The sequence below is a fragment of the Chiloscyllium punctatum genome, unplaced genomic scaffold (assembly GCF_047496795.1).
Source record: "Chiloscyllium punctatum isolate Juve2018m unplaced genomic scaffold, sChiPun1.3 scaffold_542, whole genome shotgun sequence".
Lineage (NCBI taxonomy): Eukaryota > Metazoa > Chordata > Chondrichthyes > Orectolobiformes > Hemiscylliidae > Chiloscyllium > Chiloscyllium punctatum.
The window spans coordinates 2,501-20,019 of record NW_027310276.1 but is presented as its reverse complement, the minus strand read 5'-3'; the positions used below and the strand labels follow the sequence as shown (position 1 = coordinate 20,019).

At 63.2% G+C, this 17,519-nt stretch overlaps 1 protein-coding gene across 1 annotated transcript in view; it reads left to right on the top strand.

Moving 5' to 3' along the window:
• The window catches only part of LOC140473194 (uncharacterized), a gene marked incomplete at its 3' end in the record, with an annotated part of 75,539 nt that overhangs the window by 57,979 nt on the left and 41 nt on the right, over positions 1-17,519 (top strand). Inside the window, exon 5 of the mRNA XM_072567570.1 lies at positions 17,246-17,519. This exon is cut by the window's right edge and continues 41 nt beyond it. Coding sequence (XP_072423671.1) covers positions 17,246-17,519 — 274 coding nt within the window. The remainder of the gene's footprint in view (positions 1-17,245) is intronic.

The window sequence follows — 17,519 nt, the reverse complement described above, 5'->3', positions numbered from 1 at the left end:
ACCTGGGACACTGCACACCTGGGACACTACACAACTGGGACACTACACACCTGGGACACTGCCCACCTGGGACACGACACACCGGGGACACTGCCCACCTGGGACACTACACACCTGGGACACTACACACCTGGGACACGACACACCGGGGACACTGCCCACCGGGGACACTACACACCTGGGACACTGCCCACCGGGGACACTACACACCTGGGACACTGCCCACCTGGGGCACTGCACACCTGGGACACTACACACCTGGGACACTGCCCACCTGGGACACTGCCCACCTGGGACACTGCCCACCTGGGACACTGCCCACCTGGGACACTGCCCACCTGGGACACTACACACCTGGGACACTACACACCTGGGACACTGCACACCTGGGGCACTACACACCTGGGACACTGCCCACCTGGGACACTGCACACCTGGGACACTACGCACCTGGGACACTACACACCTGGGACACTGCCCACCTGGGACACTAAACACCTGGGACACTACACACCTGGGACACTACACACCTGGGACACTGCCCACCTGGGGCACTGCCCACCTGGGACACTGCCCACCGGGGACACTACACACCTGGGACACTGCCCACCTGGGACACTGCCCACCTGGGACACTACACACCTGGGACACGACACACCTGGGACACTACACACCTGGGACACTGCCCACCTGGGACACTACACACCTGGGACACTACACACCTGGGACACTGCCCACCGGGGACACTACACACCTGGGACACTACACACCTGGGACACTGCCCACCAGGACACTACACACCTGGGACACTGCCCACCGGGGACACTGCCCACCTGGGACACTACACACCTGGGACACTGCCCACCTGGGACACTGCCCACCTGGGACACTACACACCTGGGACACTACACACCTGGGACACTACACACCTGGGACACTGCACACCTGGGACACTACACACCTGGGACACTACACACCTGGGACACTGCCCACCGGGGACACTACACACCTGGGACACTACACACCTGGGACACTGCCCACCAGGACACTACACACCTGGGACACTGCCCACCGGGGACACTGCCCACCTGGGACACTACACACCTGGGACACTGCCCACCTGGGACACTGCCCACCTGGGACACTACACACCTGGGACACTAAACACCTGGGACACTGCCCACCTGGGACACTACACACCTGGGACACTGCACACCTGGGACACTACACACCTGGGACACTGCCCACCTGGGACACTACACACCTGGGACACTACACACCGGGGACACTACCCACCGGGGACACTACACACCGGGGACACTGCACACCTGGGACACTACACACCTGGGACACTGCCCACCTGGGACACTACACACCTGGGACACTACACACCTGGGACACTGCCCACCTGGGACACTACACACCTGGGACACTGCCCACCTGGGACACTGCCCACCTGGGACACTGCCCACCTGGGACACTACACACCTGGGACACAACACACCTGGGACACTGCCCACCTGGGACACTGCCCACCTGGGACACTGCCCACCTGGGACACTACACACCTGGGACACTGCCCACCTGGGACACTGCCCACCGGGGACACTACACACCTGGGACACTACACACCTGGGACACTGCCCACCTGGGGCACTGCCCACCTGGGGACACTGCCCACCTGGGACACTGCCCACCTGGGACACTGCCCACCTGGGACACTACACACCTGGGACACTACACACCTGGGACACTACACACCTGGGACACTGCCCACCTGGGACACTACACACCTGGGACACTGCCCACCTGGGACACTGCCCACCTGGGACACTACACACCTGGGACACTACACACCTGGGACACTGCCCACCTGGGACACTGCCCACCTGGGACACTACACACCTGGGACACTGCCCACCTGGGACACTGCCCACCTGGGACACTACACACCTGGGACACTACACACCTGGGACACTACACACCTGGGACACTGCCCACCTGGGGCACTGCCCACCTGGGACACTGCCCACCGGGGACACTACACACCTGGGACACTGCCCACCTGGGACACTGCCCACCTGGGACACTACACACCTGGGACACGACACACCTGGGACACTACACACCTGGGACACTGCCCACCTGGGACACTACACACCTGGGACACTACACACCTGGGACACTGCCCACCGGGGACACTACACACCTGGGACACTACACACCTGGGACACTGCCCACCAGGACACTACACACCTGGGACACTGCCCACCGGGGACACTGCCCACCTGGGACACTACACACCTGGGACACTGCCCACCTGGGACACTGCCCACCTGGGACACTACACACCTGGGACACTACACACCTGGGACACTACACACCTGGGACACTGCACACCTGGGACACTACACACCTGGGACACTACACACCTGGGACACTGCCCACCGGGGACACTACACACCTGGGACACTACACACCTGGGACACTGCCCACCAGGACACTACACACCTGGGACACTGCCCACCGGGGACACTGCCCACCTGGGACACTACACACCTGGGACACTGCCCACCTGGGACACTGCCCACCTGGGACACTACACACCTGGGACACTAAACACCTGGGACACTGCCCACCTGGGACACTACACACCTGGGACACTGCACACCTGGGACACTACACACCTGGGACACTGCCCACCTGGGACACTACACACCTGGGACACTACACACCGGGGACACTACCCACCGGGGACACTACACACCGGGGACACTGCACACCTGGGACACTACACACCTGGGACACTGCCCACCTGGGACACTACACACCTGGGACACTACACACCTGGGACACTGCCCACCTGGGACACTACACACCTGGGACACTGCCCACCTGGGACACTGCCCACCTGGGACACTGCCCACCTGGGACACTACACACCTGGGACACAACACACCTGGGACACAACACACCTGGGACACTGCCCACCTGGGACACTGCCCACCTGGGACACTACACACCTGGGACACTGCCCACCTGGGACACTGCCCACCGGGGACACTACACACCTGGGACACTACACACCTGGGACACTGCCCACCTGGGGCACTGCCCACCTGGGGACACTGCCCACCTGGGACACTGCCCACCTGGGACACTGCCCACCTGGGACACTACACACCTGGGACACTACACACCTGGGACACTACACACCTGGGACACTGCCCACCTGGGACACTACACACCTGGGACACTGCCCACCTGGGACACTGCCCACCTGGGACACTACACACCTGGGACACTACACACCTGGGACACTGCCCACCTGGGACACTGCCCACCTGGGACACTACACACCTGGGACACTGCCCACCTGGGACACTGCCCACCTGGGACACTACACACCTGGGACACAACACACCTGGGACACTGCCCACCTGGGACACTGCCCACCTGGGACACTGCCCACCTGGGACACTACACACCTGGGACACTGCCCACCTGGGACACTGCCCACCTGGGACACTGCCCACCGGGGACACTACACACCTGGGACACTACACACCTGGGACACTGCCCACCTGGGGCACTGCCCACCTGGGGACACTGCCCACCTGGGACACTGCCCACCTGGGACACTGCCCACCTGGGACACTACACACCGGGGACACTACACACCTGGGGCACTACACACCGGGGACACTGCCCACCTGGGACTCTACACACCTGGGACACTACACACCTGGGGCACTACACACCGGGGACACTGCCCACCGGGGACACTACACACCTGGGGCACTGCCCCCCTGGGGCACGACACACCTGGGACACTGCCCACCTGGGACACTACACACCGGGGACACTGCCCCCCTGGGACACTACACACCTGGGACACTGCCCACCTGGGACACTACACACCTGGGACACTGCCCACCTGGGACACTACACACCTGGGACACTGCCCACCTGGGGCACTGCCCACCTGGGGCACTACACACCTGGGACACTGCCCACCTGGGACACTACACACCTGGGACACTACACACCTGGGACACTGCCCACCGGGGACACTACACACCTGGGACACTGCCCACCTGGGACACTACACACCTGGGACACTACACACCTGGGACACTACACACCTGGGACACTACACACCTGGGACACTGCACACCGGGGACACTACACACCTGGGACACTACACACCTGGGACACTACACACCTGGGACACTACACACCTGGGACACTACACACCTGGGACACTGCCCACCTGGGACACTGCCCACCTGGGACACTACACACCTGGGACACTACACACCGGGGACACTACACACCTGGGACACTACACACCTGGGACACTGCCCACCTGGGACACTGCCCACCTGGGACACTACACACCTGGGACACTACACACCTGGGACACTGCCCACCTGGGACACTACACACCGGGTACACTACACACCTGGGACACTACACACCTGGGACACTACACACCTGGGACACTACACACCTGGGGCACTACACACCAGGGACACTGCCCACCTGTGACACTACACACCGGGGACACTGCCCACCTGGGACACTACACACCTGGGGCACTACACACCTGGGACACTGCCCACCTGGGACACTGCCCACCGGGGACACTACCCACCTGTGACACTGCCCACCTGGGGCACTGCCCACCTGGGACACTACACACCTGGGACACTACACACCTGGGTCACTACACACCTGGGACACTACACACCGGGGACACTGCCCACCTGGGGCACTGCCCACCTGGGACACTGCCCACCTGGGACACTACACACCTGGGACACTGCCCACCTGGGACACTGCCCACCTGGGACACTGCCCACCTGGGGCACTACACACCGGGGACACTGCCCACCTGGGACACTACACACCTGGGACACTGCCCACCTGGGACACTACACACCTGTGACACTGCCCACCGGGGACACTACACACCTGGGACACTACACACCTGGGGCACTACACACCGGGGACACTGCCCACCTGGGACACTACACACCTGGGACACTGCCCACCTGGGACACTGCCCACCTGGGACACTACACACCTGGGACACTGCCCACCTGGGACACTACACACCTGGGACACTACACACCTGGGACACTGCCCACCTGGGACACTACACACCTGTGACACTGCCCACCTGGGACACTGCACACCTGGGACACTACACACCTGGGACACTGCCCACCTGGGACACTACACACCTGGGACACTGCCCACCTGGGACACTACACACCTGGGACACTGCCCACCTGGGACACTACACACCTGGGACACTGCCCACCTGGGACACTACACACCGGGGACACTGCCCACCTGGGACACTACACACCTGGGACACTGCCCACCTGGGACACTACACACCAGGGGCACTACACACCTGGGGCACTACACACCTGGGACACTACACACCTGGGACACTACACACCTGGGACACTACAAACCTGGGGCACTACACACCTGGGACACTGCCCACCGGGGACACTACACACCTGGGACACTGCCCACCGGGGACACTACACACCTGGGACACTACACACCTGGGGCACTGCACACCTGGGACACTACACACCTGGGACACTACACACCGGGGACACTGCCCACCTGGGACACTACACACCTGGGACACTACACACCTGGGACACTGCCCACCTGGGGCACTACACACCTGGGACACTGCCCACCGGGGACACTACACACCTGGGACACTACACACCTGGGACACTGCCCACCTGGGACACTGCCCACCTGGGACACTGCGCACCTGGGACACTGCCCACCGGGGACACTACACACCTGGGACACTACACACCTGGGACACTGCCCACCTGGGACACTGCCCACCGGGGACACTACACACCTGGGACACTACACACCTGGGACACTACACACCGGGGACACTACACACCTGGGACACTACACACCTGGGACACTGCCCACCTGGGACACTGCCCACCTGGGACACTACACACCTGGGACACTGCACACCTGGGACACTGCCCACCTGGGACATTGCCCACCGGGGACACTACACACCTGGGACACTACACACCTGGGACACTACACACCGGGGACACTGCCCACCTGGGACACTACACACCTGGGACACTGCCCACCGGGGACACTACACACCGGGGACACTGCCCACCTGGGACACTACACACCTGGGACACTGCCCACCTGGGACACTGCACACCGGGGACACTGCCCACCTGGGGCACTGCACACCTGGGACACTACACACCTGGGACACTGCCCACCTGGGACACTACACACCTGCGGCACTGCACACCTGGGACACTACACACCTGGGACACTGCCCACCTGGGACACTGCCCACCTGGGACACTGCCCACCTGGGACACTACACACCTGGGACACTACACACCTGGGACACTGCCCACCAGGACACTACACACCTGGGACACTGCCCACCTGGGACACTGCCCACCTGGGACACTACACACCTGGGACACTGCCCACCTGGGACACTGCCCACCTGGGACACTACACACCTGGGACACTAAACACCTGGGACACTGCCCACCTGGGACACTACACACCTGGGACACTGCACACCTGGGACACTAAACACCTGGGACACTGCCCACCTGGGACACTACACACCTGGGACACTACACACCTGGGACACTACACACCTGGGACACTGCACACCTGGGACACTACACACCTGGGACCCTGCCCACCTGGGGCACTGCCCACCTGGGACACTGCCCACCTGGGACACTACACACCTGGGACACTGCCCACCTGGGACACTACACACCTGGGACACTACACACCTGGGACACTGCCCACCTGGGACACTGCCCACTTGGGACACTACACACCTGGGACACTACACACCTGGGACACTACACACCTGGGACACTGCCCACCTGGGACACTACACACCTGGGACACTACACACCGGGTACACTGCCCACCTGGGACACTACACACCTGGGACACTGCCCACCTGGGACACTGCCCACCTGGGACACTACATACCTGGGACACTGCCCACCTGGGACACTGCCCACCGGGGACACTACACACCTGGGACACTACACACCTGGGACACTGCCCACCTGGGGCACTGCCCACCTGGGACACTGCCCACCTGGGACACTGCCCACCTGGGACACTACACACCGGGGACACTACACACCTGGGGCACTACACACCGGGGACACTGCCCACCTGGGACACTACACACCGGGGACACTACACACCTGGGGCACTACACACCGGGGACACTGCCCACCGGGGACACTACACACCTGGGGCACTGCCCCCCTGGGGCACGACACACCTGGGACACTGCCCACCTGGGACACTACACACCGGGGACACTGCCCACCTGGGACACTACACACCTGGGACACTACACACCTGGGACACTGCCCACCTGGGACATTGCCCACCTGGGACACTACACACCTGGGACACTACACACCTGGGACACTGCCCACCTGGGGCACTGCACACCTGGGACACTACACACCTGGGACACTGCCCACCTGGGGCACTGCCCACCTGGGGCACTACACACCTGGGACACTGCCCACCTGGGACACTACACACCTGGGACACTACACACCTGGGGCACTACACACCTGGGACACTACACACCTGGGACACTGCCCACCTGGGACACTACACACCTGGGACACTGCCCACCGGGGACACTACACACCTGGGACACTGCCCACCGGGGACACTACACACCTGGGACACTACACACCTGGGACACTACACACCTGGGACACTGCACACCGGGGACACTATACACCTGGGACACTACACACCTGGGACACTACACACCTGGGGCACTACACACCAGGGACACTACACACCTGGGACACTACACACCTGGGACACTACACACCTGGGACACTGCCCACCTGGGACACTGCCCACCTGTGACACTACACACCGGGGACACTGCCCACCTGGGACACTACACACCTGGGGCACTACACACCTGGGACACTGCCCACCTGGGACACTGCCCACCGGGGACACTACACACCTGGGACACTGCGCACCTGGGACACTGCCCACCTGGGACACTGCCCACCTGGGACACTACACACCTGGGACACTGCCCACCGGGGACACTACACACCTGGGACAATACACACCTGGGACACTGACCACCTGGGGCACTGCCCACCTGGGACACTGCCCACCTGGGACACTACACACCTGGGACACTACACACCTGGGTCACTGCCCACCTGGGACACTACACACCTGGGACACTACACACCGGGGACACTGCACACCGGGGACACTGCCCACCTGGGACACTACACACCTGGGACACTGCACACCTGGGACACTACACACCTGGGACACTGCCCACCGGGGACACTACACACCTGGGACACTGCCCACCTGGGACACGACACACCGAGGACACTGCCCACCTGGGGCACTGCCCACCTGGGACACAGCCCACCTGGGACACTACACACCTGGGACACTGCCCACCTGGGACACTACACACCTGGGACACTACACACCTGGGACACTACACACCTGGGACACTACACACCTGGGACACTACACACCGGGGACACTGGACAGCGGGGACACTGCCCACCTGGGACACTGCCCACCTGGGACACGACACACCGGGGACACTGCCCACCGGGGACACTACACACCTGGGACACTGCCCACCTGGGACACTACACACCTGGGACACTACACACCTGGGACACTGCACACCTGGGACACTACACACCTGGGACACTGCCCACCGGGGACACTACACACCTGGGACACTGCCCACCTGGGACACTGCCCACCGGGGACACTACACACCTGGGACACTACACACCTGGGACACTGCCCACCTGGGACACTACACACCGGGGACACTGCCCACCGGGGACACTACACACCTGGGACACTGCCCACCGGGGACACTACACACCTGGGACACTACACACCTGGGACACTGCCCACCTGGGACACTACACACCTGGGACACTACACACCTGGGACACTACACACCTGGGACACTACACACCTGGGACACTGCCCACCTGGGACACTGCCCACCGGGGACACTACACACCTGGGACACTGCCCACCTGGGACACTACACACCTGGGGCACTACACACCTGGGACACTGCCCACCTGGGGCAGTGCCCACCTGGGACACTGCACACCTGGGACACTACACACCTGGGACACTACACACCTGGGACACTGCCCACCTGGGGCACTGCCCACCTGGGACACTGCCCACCGGGGACACTACACACCTGGGACACTGCCCACCTGGGACACTGCCCACCTGGGACACTACACACCTGGGACACTACACACCTGGGACACTGCCCACCTGGGACACTACACACCTGGGACACTACACACCTGGGACACTACACACCTGGGACACTGCACACCTGGGACACTACACACCTGGGACACTACACACCTGCGGCACTGCACACCTGGGACACTACACACCTGGGACACTGCCCACCTGGGACACTGCCCACCTGGGACACTACACACCTGGGACACTACACACCTGGGACACTGCCCACCAGGACACTACACATCTGGGACACTGCCCACCTGGGACACTGCCCACCTGGGACACTACACACCTGGGACACTAAACACCTGGGAAACTGCCCACCTGGGACACTACACACCTGGGACACTGCCCACCTGGGACACTACACACCTGGGACACTGCCCACCTGGGACACTACACACCTGGGACACTGCCCACCTGGGACACTGCCCACCTGGGACACTGCCCACCTGGGACACTACACACCGGGGACACTGCCCACCTGGGACACTGCCCACCTGGGACACTACACACCTGGGACACTGCCCACCTGGGACACTGCCCACCTGGGACACTACACACCTGGGACACTGCCCACCTGGGACACTGCCCACCTGGGACACTGCCCACCTGGGACACTACACACCTGGGACACTACACACCTGGGACACTGCCCACCTGGGACACTGCCCACTTGGGACACTACACACCTGGGCCACTACACACCTGGGACACTACACACCTGGGACACTGCCCACCTGGGACACTACACACCTGGGACACTACACACCGGGGACACTGCCCACCTGGGACACTACACACCTGGGACACTGCCCACCTGGGACACTGCCCACCTGGGACACTACATACCTGGGACACTGCCCACCTGGGACACTACACACCTGGGACACTGCCCACCGGGGACACTACACACCGGGGACACTGCCCACCTGGGACACTACACACCTGGGACACTACACACCTGGGACACTACACACCTGGAACACTACACACCTGGGACACTGCCCACCGGGGACACTGCCCACCTGGGACACTACACACCTGGGTCACTGCCCACCTGGGACACTGCCCACCGGGGACACTGCCCACCTGGGACACTACACACCTGGGACACTGCCCACCTGGGACACTACACACCTGGGACACTACACACCTGGGACACTGCCCACCTGGGACACTGCCCACCGGGGACACTGCCCACCTGGGACTCTACACACCTGGGACACTACACACCTGGGGCACTGCCCACCTGGGACACTACACACCTGGGACACTACACACCTGGGACACTACACACCTGGGACACTGCACACCTGGGACACTACACACCTGGGACACTACACACCTGGGACACTGCCCACCTGGGACACTACACACCTGGGACACTACACACCTGGGACACTGCCCACCTGGGACACTACACACCTGGGACACTGCCCACCGGGGACACTACACACCTGGGACACTACACACCTGGGACACTACACATCTGGGACACTGCCCACCTGGGACACTGCCCACCTGGGACACAACACACCTGGGACACTGCCCACCTGGGACACTACACACCTGGGACACTACACACCTGGGACACTGCCCACCTGGGACACTACACACCTGGGACACTACACACCGGGGACACTACACACCTGGGGCACTACACACCGGGGACACTACCCACCGGGGACACTACACACCTGGGACACTACACACCGGGGACACTGCCCACCTGGGACACTACACACCTGGGACACTGACCACCTGGGACACTACACACCTGGGACACTACACACCTGGGACACTGCCCACCTGGGACACTACACACCGGGGACACTACACACCTGGGACACTACACACCTGGGACACTGCCCACCTGGGACACTGCCCACCGGGGACACTGCCCACCTGGGACACTACACACCTGGGACACTACACACCTGGGACACTACACACCTGGGACACTACACACCTGGGACACTGCCCACCTGGGACACTACACACCGGGGACACTACACACCTGGGACACTACACACCTGGGACACTACACACCTGGGACACTACACACCTGGGACACTACACACCGGGGACACTGCCCACCTGGGACACTACACACCTGGGACACTACACACCTGGGACACTGCCCACCTGGGACACTGCCCACCGGGGACACTGCCCACCTGGGACACTACACACCTGGGACACTGCCCACCTGGGACACTACACACCGGGGACACTGCCCACCGGGGACACTGCCCACCTGGGACACTACACACCTGGGACACTGCCCACCTGGGACACTACACACCTGGGACACTGCCCACCTGGGACACTACACACCGGGGACACTACACACCTGGGACACTGCCCACCTGGGACACTGCCCACCTGGGACACTGCCCACCGGGGACACTGCCCACCTGGGACACTACACACCTGGGACACTGCCCACCTGGGACACTGCACACCTGGGACACTACACACCAGGAGGCTCTGCCCACCTGGGACACTACACACCTGGGACACTGCCCACCTGGGACACTGCCCACCTGGGACACTGCCCACCTGGGACACGACACACCAGGGGGCTCTGCCCACCTGGGACACTACACACCTGGGACACTGCCCACCTGGGACACTGCCCACCTGGGACACTACACACCTGGGACACTGCCCACCTGGGACACTGCCCACCTGGGACACTACACACCTGGGACACTGCCCACCTGGGACACTACACACCTGGGACACTACACACCTGGGACACTGCCCACCTGGGACACTACACACCTGGGACACAACACATCTGGGACACTGCCCACCTGGGACACTACACACCAGGGACACTGCCCACCTGGGACACTGCCCACCTGGGACACTACACACCTGGGACACTACACACCTGGGACACTGCCCACCTGGGACACTGCCCACCTGGGGCACTGCCCACCTGGGACACTGCCCACCTGGGACACTACACACCTGGGACACTGCCCACCTGGGACACTGCCCACCTGGGACACTGCCCACCTGGGGCACTACACACCTGGGACACTACACACCTGGGGCACTGCTCACCTGGGACACTGCCCACCTGGGACACTACACACCGGGGACACTGCCCACCTGGGACACTGCCCACCTGGGGCACTACCCACCTGGGACACTGCCCACCTGGGACACTACACACCTGGGACACTGCCCACCTGGGACACTACACACCGGGGACACTGCCCACCTGGGACACTGCCCACCTGGGGCACTACACACCGGGGACACTGCCCACCTGGGACACTACACACCGGGGACACTGCCCACCTGGGACACTACACACCTGGGACACTGCCCACCTGGGACACTGCCCACCTGGGACACTACACACCTGGGACACTGCCCACCTGGGACACTACACACCTGGGACACTACACACCTGGGACACTGCCCACCTGGGACACTACACACCTGTGACACTGCCCACCTGGGACACTGCCCACCTGGGACACTGCACACCTGGGACACTGCACACCTGGGACACTACCCACCAGGGACACTACACACCGGGGACACTGCCCACCTGGGACACTACACACCTGGGGCACTACACACCTGGGACACTGCCCACCTGGGACACTACACACCAGGGGCACTACACACCTGGGGCACTACACACCTGGGACACTACACACCTGGGACACTACACACCTGGGACACTACAAACCTGGGGCACTACACACCTGGGACACTGCCCACCGGGGACACTACAAACCTGGGGCACTACACACCTGGGACACTACACACCTGGGACACTGCCCACCTGGGGCACTGCACACCTGGGACACTGCACACCTGGGACACTACACACCTGGGACACTACACACCTGGGACACTGCCCACCGGGGACACTACACACCTGGGACACTACACACCTGGGGCACTGCACACCTGGGACACTGCCCACCTGGGACACTACACACCTGGGACACTGCACACCTGGGACACTGCCCACCTGGGACATTGCCCACCGGGGACACTACACACCTGGGACACTACACACCTGGGACACTGCCCACCTGGGGCACTACACACCTGGGACACTGCCCACCTGGGACACTACACACCTGGGACACTGCACACCTGGGACACTGCCCACCTGGGACATTGCCCACCGGGGACACTACACACCTGGGACACTACACACCGGGGACACTGCCCACCTGGGACACTACACACCTGGGACACTGCCCACCTGGGACACTACACACCTGGGACACTATACACCGGGGACACTGCCCACCTGGGACACTACACACCTGGGACACTACACACCTGGGACACTGCCCACCTGGGACACTACACACCTGGGACACTACACACCGGGGACACTGCCCACCTGGGACACTACACACCTGGGGCACTGCACACCTGGGACACTACACACCTGGGACACTACACACCTGGGACACTGCCCACCTGGGACACTGCACACCGGGGACACTGCCCACCTGGGGCACTGCCCACCTGGGACACTACATACCTGGGCACTACACACCTGGGACACTGCCCACCTGGGACACTACACACCTGGGACACTACACACCGGGGACACTACACACCTGGGATACTACACACCTGGGACACTACACACCGGGGACACGACACACCTGGGACACTACACACCTGGGACACTGCCCACCTGGGGCACTGCCCACCTGGGGACACTGCCCACCGGGGACACTGCCCACCTGGGACACTGCACACCTGGGACACTACACACCTGGGGCACTACACACCTGGGACACTGCCCACATGGGACACTGCACACCTGGGACACTACACACCTGGGACACTGCCCACTTGGGACACTGCCCACCTGGGGCACTACACACCTGGGGCACTACACACCGGGGACACTACACACCTGGGACACTGCCCACCTGGGACACTGCCCACCTGGGACACTACACACCTGGGACACTACACACCTGGGACACTGCCCACCTGGGACACTACACACCTGTGACACTGCACACCTGTGACACTGCCCACCTGGGACACTGCACACCGGGGGCACTACACACCGGGGACACTGCCCACCTGGGACACTACACACCTGGGACACTGCCCACCTGGGACACTACACACCAGGGGCACTACACACCTGGGGCACTACACACCTGGGACACTGCCCACCTGGGACACTACACACCTGGGACACTACACACCTGGGACACTGCCCACCTGGGACACTACACACCTGGGACACTACACACCTGGGACACTACAAACCTGGGGCACTACAAACCTGGGACACTGCCCACCGGGGACACTACAAACCTGGGGCACTACACACCTGGGACACTACACACCTGGGACACTGCCCACCTGGGACACTGCACACCTGGGACACTGCCCACCTGGGACACTACACACCTGGGGCACTGCACACCTGGGACACTGCACACCTGGGACACTACACACCTGGGACACTACACACCTGGGACACTGCCCACCTGGGACACTACACACCTGGGACACTGCCCACCTGGGACACTACACACCTGGGACACTACACACCTGGGACACTACACACCTGGGGCACTGCACACCTGGGACACTGCCCACCTGGGACACTACACACCTGGGACACTGCACACCTGGGACACTGCCCACCTGGGACATTGCCCACCGGGGACACTACACACCTGGGACACTACACACCTGGGACACTGCACACCTGGGACACTGCACACCTGGGACACTGCCCACCTGGGACACTACACACCTGGGACACTGCACACCTGGGACACTACACACCTGGGACACTGCACACCTGGGACACTGCCCACCTGGGGCACTGCCCACCTGGGGCACTACACACCTGGGACACTACACACCTGGGACACTGCCCACCTGGGACACTACACACCTGGGACACTGCACACCTGGGACACTACACACCTGGGACACTGCACACCTGGGACACTGCCCACCTGGGACATTGCCCACCGGGGACACTACACACCTGGGACACTACACACCGGGGACACTGCCCACCTGGGACACTACACACCTGGGACACTGCCCACCTGGGACACTACACACCTGGGACACTACACACTGGGGACACTGCCCACCTGGGACACTACACACCTGGGACACTACACACCTGGGACACTGCCCACCTGGGACACTACACACCTGGGACACTACACACCGGGGACACTGCCCACCTGGGACACTACACACCTGGGGCACTGCACACCTGGGACACTACACACCTGGGACACTACACACCTGGGACACTGCCCACCTGGGACACTGCACACCGGGGACACTGCCCACCTGGGGCACTGCCCACCTGGGACACTACATACCTGGGCACTACACACCTGGGACACTGCCCACCTGGGACACTACACACCTGGGACACTACACACCGGGGACACTACACACCTGGGATACTACACACCTGGGACACTACACACCGGGGACACGACACACCTGGGACACTACACACCTGGGACACTGCCCACCTGGGGCACTGCCCACCTGGGGACACTGCCCACCGGGGACACTGCCCACCTGGGACACTGCACACCTGGGACACTACACACCTGGGGCACTACACACCTGGGACACTGCCCACCTGGGACACTGCACACCTGGGACACTACACACCTGGGACACTGCCCACTTGGGACACTGCCCACCTGGGACACTACACACCTGGGGCACTACACACCGGGGACACTACACACCTGGGACACTGCCCACCTGGGACACTGCCCACCTGGGACACTACACACCTGGGACACTACACACCTGGGACACTGCCCACCTGGGACACTGCCCACCTGGGACACTACACACCTGGGACACTACACACCTGGGACACTGCCCACCGGGGACACTACACACCGGGGACACTACACACCTGGGACACTGCCCACCTGGGACACTGCCCACCTGGGGCACTACACACCTGGGACACTGCCCACCTGGGACACTGCCCACCTGGGACACTGCACACCTGGGACACTGCCCACCGGGGACACTGCCCACCTGGGACACTGCCCACCTGGGACACTACACACCTGGGACACTGCCCACCTGGGACACTACACACCTGGGACACTGCCCACCTGGGACACTGCCCACCTGGGACACTGCACACCTGGGGCACTACACACCTGGGACACTGCCCACCTGGGACACTACACACCTGGGACACTACACACCTGGGACACTGCCCACCTGGGACACTGCCCACCTGGGACACTGCACACCTGGGGCACTACACACCTGGGACACTGCCCACCTGGGACACTACACACCCTGGACACTGCCCACCGGGGACACTGCCCACCTGGGACACTACACACCTGGGACACTGCCCACCTGGGACACTGCACACCGGGGACACTGCCCACCTGGGACACTGCCCACTGGGGACACTACACACCTGGGGCACTACTCACCTGGGACACTACACACCTGGGACACTGCCCACTGGGGACACTACACACCTGGGGCACTACTCACCTGGGACACTACACACCTGGGGCACTGCCCACCTGGGACACTGCCCACCTGGGACACTACACACCTGGGGCACTACACACCTGGGACACTGCACACCTGGGGCAGTGCCCACCTGGGACACTGCCCACCTGGGGCACTTCCCACCTGGTAACAGTGGGGTGGAGGGGGGTGTTGCTGAGTGGGATGACCGAAAAGCCTGAGGCCTACTCTGATCAGTGGGGAGGGGAGTGAGGGAGGGGAAGCGTGGAGTACACTGACCTCTCCCTCCCCCCCACCCCCCTCCCTTTTCTCTCCCACCCTCCCACCCTCCCTCCAGCCGACATCAAGCTGCGTGTTTCGGACGGGCCTGACCCTTGCTCAGGCCGGGTGGAGGGCTACGCCAACGGGACGTGGGGCACGGTGTGCGACGCCGACTGGGACCTGCCGGATGCCGAGGTGGTGTGCCGCCAACTGCGCTGCGGCTTCGCCCTCTCGGCCACCCGCAGCGGGCACTTCGGCCCGGGTACCGGGAAAGCCTGGGGTAGCTATGTCGCCTGCAATGGGACCGAGGCCTACCTGTGGGTGTGCCCCTTCGAGTCCGGGCAGCCCAA